This window comes from Buceros rhinoceros, unplaced genomic scaffold (genome assembly GCF_000710305.1).
Source record: "Buceros rhinoceros silvestris isolate BGI_N320 unplaced genomic scaffold, ASM71030v1 scaffold39281, whole genome shotgun sequence".
Taxonomy (NCBI): Eukaryota; Metazoa; Chordata; class Aves; order Bucerotiformes; family Bucerotidae; genus Buceros; species Buceros rhinoceros.
Window position 1 is genome coordinate 3,200 of NW_010393162.1, and position 9,730 is coordinate 12,929.

At 46.0% G+C, this 9,730-nt stretch overlaps 1 protein-coding gene across 1 annotated transcript in view; it reads left to right on the plus strand.

Moving 5' to 3' along the window:
* The first annotated feature begins 1,007 nt into the window (after positions 1 to 1,007).
* The window catches only part of CTTNBP2NL (CTTNBP2 N-terminal like), a 14,591-nt gene continuing 5,868 nt past the window's right edge, over positions 1,008 to 9,730 (plus strand). Inside the window, exon 1 of the mRNA XM_010144764.1 lies at positions 1,008 to 1,116. Within this exon, the coding sequence (XP_010143066.1) occupies positions 1,018 to 1,116 (99 nt within the window). The 5' untranslated portion in view covers positions 1,008 to 1,017. The remainder of the gene's footprint in view (positions 1,117 to 9,730) is intronic.

Genomic DNA, 9,730 nt, shown 5'->3' on the forward strand with positions numbered 1-9,730 from the left:
AGTAACGTAGCAGTGACTTCAGAAAAATGAGAGTTCAGTGAGTGGTGTAGCTGGATACTTTTCTCCAGTGGAGGTTAAGTTAACCCTTTCTCACTTGTCAGTGAAGTGGAGCTTGGTACCTCCGAGCAGCTTCTTTGTGCTGTAGCATTTTCAGATCCATACAAAATGGCGAAAGGTGGATGTGACCTGGGCTCAGAAAAGTGTGTTTGACAGTTGCGCAAAGCACAAGACTCTATCAGCAGGTGTATTTGCATCAGAGACAAGGATTTAGTCAGTGAAATGATGTCCCTTGTTAATAAAATCCTGTAGTAAAAAGTCTGTGTTGAGTGTTATCAGCAAAGCTGCAGGGGAAAAGAAAGCTTTTTGTAGGTGCAGTTCAGGTGATGGATCTTTGTTCTTAGGCGGGCAGTAAGATTCTATTTAATAAATGACAATGGTAGTGAGGCAGTTTGAAAGAATACCAATTAAACGTGGGTTTTTTGTGGCATTGATTTCTGTGCAGTGCTTTGGGCCCATGCTGTTAGTGATGCATTGTGACATTCCTGGGACTGAAAGGGTGACTTCACCGTCCAGTTTGTGTAAGTGGCCTGACTTGGACCACGTTCATCATGGCCACACATCTCCAGCCTTCTCTCAGTGGTGTTTGCAGCTGTGTGATCCAGATGTGTAATGTACAGTAGGACGGCTTCTCAATACCCATGTTTATCCTTCTCCTGATAACTTTGGGTACTTCTTGGTGAATATGATACTGTCATGTTAGCCCACATGTTCTGCCTGCCCCACCTGGGTGTGCCACCCCTAGGGAAAAGGTGAGAAATGCATCTTCTACAACCAGTCTTGGAAGCTGAAGAGAAAATGTTCTCCTTGTGTATTGTCTTCTGTCCCCCCAGGGCAATTTGCAGTCCATAAAACTGGAAGCTGGGGTTAAATGGAGATGATGTGTCATGGCTTAGAATACTGATTGTCATGTACAAGAAACACCTAGTAAACCATGTTCCATTTTTACAGGTTTTCAGGATGAATCTGGAAAAACTCAGCAAACCAGAACTACTGACGCTGTTTAGCATTCTTGAGGGAGAATTAGAAGCAAGAGACCTTGTCATAGAAGCCTTAAAGGTATGTTGTAAGTACTGTGATAAGAGTCAAAAATGGCAACAGTGCTACTACAGGTTCTGCAAAGTGCTTGAGTCCAAGGTGGAGTTCAGAGCCCTTTGCTTCTGGTGTTACTGGTTCAGGATCCTATCTTAGTATCAGCAGTAGTAGATAATAAATGCTGTATATCATTCTATGTCTTGGAATTCATTATTGAAAGCTGGGGGTGTTGAAATCCAGTGTTACGTGTGTGCTTTCACCCTTTCTGATACAGAACCAAGTGTTTCTGCTGTCTGAGAAATGTAGAGATGTGTCAGGCTGCCGTTGTTGGTTTTGTTCTCCCTTAGTAAGGAGGGCTCCTTAAGGCAGAGACTCTCCTCACCAGGAGGGATCACAGATTAGTCTTTTAGAGAGAATAACATCAAACTAAGAAAAAAGGATCCGTGGCTTTGTTCACCCTAATCCTGTACAAGCTGCCGAGAGCAGTAGGCCCATGTGGTCAGCACCTTGTTCTCTCCCTTTGCTGACACAAGAATGAGTGTCACCGTCCCGTCAGGTAGATACCAGCTAAAACTAGCCCGTCAAAAAGATGGTGCATCTGACATCGTGTTCATTGAGCACTTGTGGTGGGACAAGATGAGGGGGTGCTGGAGCAGCAGGAGCTCTTCTTGCAGGGACAACTTCTGCTGCAGGAGAGCTGGCCGCGGCGAGGTTGGTGTGGGTGGTGGTAGCTCTGGGGTGCTGCATCTTCAGGTGGCATGGACTGCTGCACTTGTGTGTTAATGCTGAGCCTAGAAAACATTTAAAAACTGTGTAGCCCATGTATAAAACTGCTGCTTTTTGAAGGGTGCCTGGCTGGTGCTCAGCCTCAGCAAGGTGGAAAAACAATAGAGGTATAAATGATGGAAGGCGTCAATTACTGAAGAAATGAGTTGTGACAGGGTTGAATATGGAAGGCTTTTTCAAGCCGACCTGTCACTGCTGATAATGTTTAAACTTTCAGCTATTTCAAAAGCAGGATGGCTGCCTGAGGGCTGCAGGGACTTGGTTTTCCAGCAGAAGCTTCTGTAGCTTGACTGCAAAATACAAGCACCTTATGGGGGAGCGGAGGGAGATCCTCCGCAAAACAGCTGGAATGCTGATGTCTGAATTGTTAATTGGGTTTGGATTTAGACAATCTTTTGATTTTGGAGAAATATTGTTACCCTCTGGGAGCTGTCAGTTGGGTGGAAGGCTTGACTCCTCCGTCGTTCTGTCTGGTCAGATCGAGTTACCAAAACAAGCATGGCTGTAATATGGCAGTGTAAAGTACATGTCGTGGAACGCAGAGAGACCGAGGGTTAGGAATGTAGCAGCTCTATTCCAAAGGCTTTTTATAGTGGACCTTCCAGGTGTAGTATAAAGCAATTATCTTTTCTGTTGGAATTTAACTTGCAGCTTCCTCTTGCATGAGGAGATTCACCCAGTTAGAATAGCCTTTGACATAATTTGCCGAGGACTCGCAGCTGAGAAGAAATCAAATGAAATTGTAACCTGTACTTGGTAATTATGCAATATAAAACACCAAGCTAATCAAAGGTTAGTGTGATTTTTTTCCCCTTCTGTAAGGGATACACTGCAGTGGCTCATCTTAACGCGAGGAAAGCAGGAGGAGGAAAGGGCAGGAAAATCTTTGGATTGGAGCTGGCTCTGGCTGCCCGCAGCCCGGCCTCCTGAGCGTGACCTCCCGGGACAGTGAAACCCCTCCAAATGTGGCTGGTGTCTGCCCCAGAGGTGAGATGCTGCAGGTCTGCAGCTGGGCTGGTCCTGGGGTCCAGATGGCGTATCGCCTCCAGTCCAGCTTCCTCCTGGCAGGCAGCTGCATTGCCCTTTCGGTAAGTGGAGGGAAAAAAGTCATGTAACTCCTCCAGCTGGTGCCTGGGCAGAGCTGCAGAAGCAGAAAACACCCAGCTTTGCTTTGCCCGTTTACTTGGAATACACTTAGAGAAATTCTGGCCTTGCTGTGCTTTTCTGTTTATTTGCTGATAGTGACCGTGGTAACAGCTCGACAGCCCTTTGCGGCTCAAATAGCTTTATTGTGTGTGACTAATTAAAGGAAAACCCACCTTGCTAATCTGTTTGCTCACGTTTGGATACAGAAATGCTGCCCTCAAGAAAAAGCCTGAAGTGAGGATTGGAGCTCATAGTGCTCAGTTTGCCTGGACAAACGGAGCCATAATGTGCACTGAGGGAGGTCGAAACCACCCAGGCTGGTGCCAGCGCTGGCTGACCACGCACAGACTGGCCGTGGGCTGGAGCTGGCTCCGGTCCTTGCCTGTTATGAAGCGTCCTTGCCTCTGCAGCCAGAATTCTCTGGAGGGCTGATAGTTTCATATGAAGTGCACATGCATGTTGTAAAGAGGTGGAGTGGAGCCTGAGGAGGGTTGATCTAACATGGGCAGTGTTTGTCTCCAGCATTGCGTTAGACACGTAGATGTCACCAGTTAAAAATCAAGTTTTTCTGCCCCGTAATTTCACGTTTAGTAAGAAAAATGCTTTTTCCCTCATGGGCTAATTTGACTTCGAATTCGGACTTAAATGCTTCTGAACTCTGGCTGTTTGAGGCAGATCCTTTGGTACATGATAGGAAAGAACAAGCACTTGCAGAGAAAGAGCACCTTAATTTGTGAACGTGTAATTTGATTATAGTACAGTCTGCAATAATTGATATTCCTGCATGCTCAGAGAGAAACACTGAGCATCTGGCATTTATCAGGGAGAACCCACGTGTGCTGATGACAAAGCCTAAAATAGTTTTCTTTTCCCTCATGGCATCAGCCACTTGTTGCCTGGCGCTGGCCCTGGTTCCCACTGTGTCAAAGTCGAGCTTCTGAGCCTGGCTTTCCAGAGACACTTGCTTCATTTGCTCTTTCGCTTTTCTCCCCCTCACTTCACCTCCCCTCCCCAAATCTTTACCTTTCCTTCCTCTCTGGTTCTCCCTGGGGCTCCCTTTGCACCCTGTCTGGGGGCAGATCCCTCCCCAGCTGCTGGGTCCAGCTCCCAAGGTCTGGTGCTCGGATTTGTACTGGCAGGAGCAGCTGTGAGGTCACCTGAGGGATGCCTCTGGCATCGTCACTTGTCCTTGCTACTTCTGTCCTTCTCTGTTGGTTTTTGGTTTTTTTTTCCTGTGGTTTACTTTTTTCTTGTGTGGTGTTTTTCATTGAGTGGGGAGTGTTTGTGGTGGGACCATCATCTCTCCCTGTGCGTTTGCAGTGCCCTGGTCTTGTCTTTCGATGTCCATTGCAAATTACAGTTCAAACACGAGATACTAGTGTAAAGGGTTAAGGGAACAGATTCACTGTATTCAAAGTATTATTTTCCAGTTCTTCAGTTTGCTTCCTCTATTTTAAGACCTCTTTGAAAAAAAAGTTTTGGTTCTGAGAGCCTGAGAGTAGCTTCCTGTCCACTAAATAAATCTGAATCTTCTCAGAACGGACCTTGAGTCCCAGTTCTTATTGTGCTCCGTTTCCTGTAGTTGTAATTGTGTTTGAATTGTCCAGAAAACCCAGATGCTGCCAGAGAGTTGCAGTATAGTAAGGGCTGGATTCTCCATCCTCCTCGCTGTGTAGGAAGGACCTCCTGTGTGATCCACAGGTTAGTCCTCTAAACTGGCACACCGGGACTGGAACCAATTCCAGTTAAAGGGGCTCTGTCATTCCCTGCCCCCCTGTCCTTTAAAGGAGAGTTTTCCATACATTAGAAATGTCGTTCTGTTTACTTTTAGAAAACAGGAAACAGCTTTCTGGCTCATTCTTCTATGTTAATAAGGCCTGAGGCGGTTTGCACTGGAATAGGGACTGTCTGTTTGGTGTTAATGACTGGGAGCTGGTGTTCATCGCGTCGCTTCTGAACGCTGCATAAAGCAGCGTTAATGCACTGCAAAATTAAGTGTTCTTTTGTCAGTGGAGTTAGAGATAAGTTCACACAGTTTCAAAAATTAAGTCTACCTCTTGTTTAAAGAAAAATTCAGTAATACAAAACCTTACTGCAGATGCTGGTAAATCTTTCACAGATGGGGCAAAATAAGCTTTTGCATCACTTAGGAAGCAGCTTCGGTCTAGAAGCATTCCCATGGGTGCTGTCCTGCTGGAACACGGGCTTTTCTTACAGCTTTGCTTGCAAGTTTGGGGAATTCTTTTTCATTTCTTACTCAGAGCAGCTCTGTTCACCAATATCTGTTGAAAGACTGATTCTCTGCACCTTCCCAGTGCAGAAGACAGGTGCTGAACCAGGAGCAGAGAGGTGTGGGAATGGCTCCAGCCCTGGATTCCGGCTGTCACCAGGCTCCCTGTTTGAACAGTGACCAAAGTGCAGTTTGTGAGCGTGGCACAGTCCCCTCACACGGTGCCAGGAGCTGTGCACGGCCAAGCTCGTACTGGGATTTGTGCTATCTGTGCCATGAAGCAGAAGTTCCAAGGAAAGATGTTGCAATTTTGTGTTGCTTGATGTTTCCTAAGAAAATTTTCTGTTTTTCAGAGCTGATAAGAGATCTTACATGGGCAAATCGGAGTAGCTCTCGTTCAGCTGGTTTGTTCACTTGATATAATGATGGCAATTAAGCCAGATACTGCATTTGAGTAATTTAATTTCTGTTCTCTGCTAGGCATTGCTTCAGAGCTGGAGCTAACGCAAGGCTCAGAGTCCCATTCCAGCATTTTGACATTTATTTTCTTGCAAAGCAAGTGGTCCCACCCCCATCTCCCTTCTCTCTGTCAGCGATTGCTGTGACCTCAGCTTGTCTTTATTCCCAATATCTCTCTCTGGGGAGAGAAGCTAATAAGGAAGTTCAAGGCAGTAAGAAGCTATTTAAAGATTATACCACTCTCTGCAACACCAAGGAGGAGCTTCTGTGCAAATTATTGCTGGAGACCTGCATACGCAGTAGCTACAGTTAATTAAGAGTGTGTTTGTGTTGTGCTGAGGGTTAAAACCCAAACTCTAAAATTACTGTGACCAAAAAAAAATGCTTGAAACAAGTCTTGGAAATTCCCCATTTGGTGTTCAGTAAAACAAGTTGTAAAGATTATTGAAGGCACAGATAAAATGCCCTCACATAAACAAGGTATTAGTAGGAAGGAAATCTTTTATTGAAAAAAATTACACAAATAGGTTATGGGAAACATTTATCCCAGAACAATGGAGAAATCCCAAGAGGAAACAGTAGCTGTGCCCTAATGAAGTGAAGCCTTTGCTTTGCCTGCCTGTCCGGGAAACGTCTCTCCGGTTATGTCAGATGGTGCGTCTGCTCCCTGACACCGGAATTGTCCCTGTGCAGACGGATCAGCAGAGGTCAGTCACCCTGACCCCAGCCAACACCAGCCAGCTGGACGTGGTACCTTGCTGCATGGGCCTGATTCTGCTGATTGTCAGGAGTTTTATTTTTAAGAGCAGTTAAATGTGCGTAGCCACTTCCTTCTTTTAAGAGCAGCCCAAGCTTAAATGTTATCTCTTTTTCCTGTTGGGGGAGGACAATTTAATAGTCTTAAAAATGCTGAATGGTCAATTTAGTCACTTTTGGAGTTTGAATGTTTTGATAGGAAGTTCCTAAGTGCCTGTTGAGATGATACAGGTGGAGGTACCAAATAATAAGGTGCTACCTGCAGAAGATTGCATCTTCTTTCGAAGCACAGTAGATGTTATTGGCAGCAGGTATGTCATCTCTGGTTTTTCAGATTAAATTTTCCACTCCTAAGTTAACAGTGCTCTTTGTAACCTTATTTCCTTATTATTGAGGCTTGGTTTCTTGGGGATTTATATGTCTTATAACAGGTCGTTACTGGGATTTGAGATCTCAGTTGATTTTTCCACTTTGGGCTCACCTATAGAATATTTCTCTTTCATGATTAAGATGCTTCTCATTTGAAAGCTGAACAAAACCTGTATTTAAGACCGAATTCCAGTTCAGACAGGATAAAAGCAAAACTGTTGGAGATGTTTATATGTGACCTTGAATGATAGTAGCTGAGCTGAAGAGTGGCCTCAGTGAGGAGCTTAAGCCGTAGAAGTCCCTCATGTTCAATCCCTGTATAAAATAACCCGTGTGGATTAATTTTAGAAGAGTTGTCCCAGCCATTCTAGCGACGCAGGTGGCTGATCAGTGGGACTCATAAGCACAGAGGTGTCACCAGCAACAGCCTGACAAATCTGTATTTGCCTTCCCAGGTGCTTGGTTGACCAAATGCCAAAGCACTGGATTTGTTTTTGAGGTCTAGGCAACTTTAAATGTTTACGCTCTGCTGGCTACTGAAGAGGAATAGCTGGACTTCAGAAAGCTGTTAATGTTATGACAGTCTCATTGTTTGTCATGCTAGTCCAGGAAAATTAATTGCTCGAAGTAGCAAGGAAGAACTTCTTGTTCTTTCCCGGACAGGAAATAAACTGCCCCACTGAATTCAGCAGAGTTCAGAGCCCGATGCCATGAGGAGCAGAGGGAAAACAGGGCTTTTGTCATACCTTCAGTATTGCAGAAAATCAGAGGTTCTAGGTGCTGGGTGTGAACTTAATCCCGGTTCTTCAAGCTTTTATTAGAAGGAGCTTGCTCAGGAGTGAACCTTTCAGACATCCCTTGTTTGCTGACGCTGTTCCAGCCCTGGTGCCCCTCTGCACCGTGTCTCCCCTGTTTCTGTTGGCTGCAGAGTGACCAGCACCGGCATGGGCCAGGTTGAAGGGGAGAGCAGCTCATCTCTCGAAGCAGTTAGGCCAGCTGGATGAACATCCCAGTTTGTATTTGCAGACTTTTTAATTCTTGAGTCACTTAGAAAATCCTTACACACATATAGGGAGGTTTGGTTTGAGTCATTGTTATAAATTCTTCAGAAAACTGAAGATTTCCTGCCCCCTCAAAAAAAAAAAAATCCTGTAGTTTTTCCTGTGATTCATTACACCAGGGGTAGCTCATTATTCAGGGCCACCCTCCCATTTCCAGAGCTGATCTTTTCCTTCCTCTTCTTTTTTGCTTTTTTTTGTGTAAAGTCAGAACAGTATCTGAAGCTCTGATCAAAGGTATCCGCAGTTTCTGGTGGATGTTACTGATGGAGAGGGAGAGCTGTTTCTCTGTGTTTGTTTACTGCAATGGTTAAAATACAACTCCTCGTCAGTGCCATAGGAAGAATGTCCCTAATTGGATTTGGTCATGGGGGAGATACAGAGAGAAAAGTATTTTGGTTTGGTTTATGTCTCTTGTCAAGGAAATTCAGACACTTCTCCTTTTGAGAGCAGAGAGTGACTTTTATTAGGTTTTCCTCATGCAAATCACATGGTTGCATCTTAGAACATAGGCAGGACGAGCAAATCTTGTCAGCTGTTTGACTAAAGCAAAGCTTTATTGTCTGTCTGTCAGTCCTCTGACCTAAGCAGTTTGCTTTTCTGTTTCAGCCTGTCTGCTGTGTGGGGTGGTGTCGAGAGCATCGCTGCCGCTCTGGTGTGCTCGAGGGAGGTGTTTGCATTGTCGATGCAGTTACTGGGACATCAGAAACCAGCCGGGCCAGTAGATACTGGCTTTTTAGTTGTCTTTTCATTTTAGTCAGTCTCAGCCTTTCCTATCTGAAAGGTGTCCTCAAGCAGTCCCGTTGGAAACGGGAGGCGTTTGGCCATTGGCTGTTCTCGGTAGCTGACAGGGTTTCTGATGACGTGTGGCGAGGCTGGCACGGCCTCGCTCTGTTCAGAGCAGACAGCTTGTTTTCCACCCTGTGACAGCTGAATGCCATTTCACAGCGTCAGCGGGGCCGGGGCTTTGTGGAGCTCAGGCGAAGAGCCGTCACCAGCTCTGAAAGCTGCCGTGGTTGGTCTGGAATGGCTTACAGCATCCCATGTGTGCTTGTGGGGGTACCCAGAGGAGCGGTGCCTGCAGGGAGAGGCGGAGCTCACCTGATAAATGCAGGCAGTGCTTGTTGGGAGCAGCTCTCGAGGCAAAAATGGGTCATGCGTAGAGCCCTACCAAGGGTCTGGTAACTTCCCTCTGCAGGTCAGGCGCTGCTTGCGGGGTAGGTGTGCTTAAGCGGGCTTTAAGTACAGCTCGTCCACAGGTGATAGCAACCAGGGAAGAAGAGTGGGGCTAAAGGGCTCCTGCATTTCAGGGAAAGGTGCTGCAGGAGACTGGGGCCAAGGAAAGCCCTCATCTTCCTGGCCTCACTGAGACTGTCCCTGTGCAGAACACAACGTCATTTATAGGCTCTAGAAAAGCGAAGGTGTGAATCATCTTCTCAGGCTGGTTACCTGGACCACGAATCAGGAAGAACCAAATGTAAACCCCTGGTCTGAAGGTGGTGTTTCTGGGCAGGGTGCACCAGCTCTGCCATGCGCAGGATGGGGCTGTCTGTGGTCCGCACTGGAATGAAACGCCATCTCGCATTTCCACAAAAGTGAAGCATTTAACCCGTAACCATGTCAGATGAAATTGGTAATAAAATTTCTTGGAGCTGAGCTAGGTCAGCTCTGCGGGCTCTTCCCAGTCCAGCTCTGTTTCCCTTCTTACTTCTCCCTGCATGGATATCTGTTTTCAAACAGTTTCTTGCCATGGTGGTAAACACGTAGGTAATATTTTAATATCGGTGTGTTGTTGAAATTGTGGTTTGTTCTTTAGAACTCCACAGTAGCCATT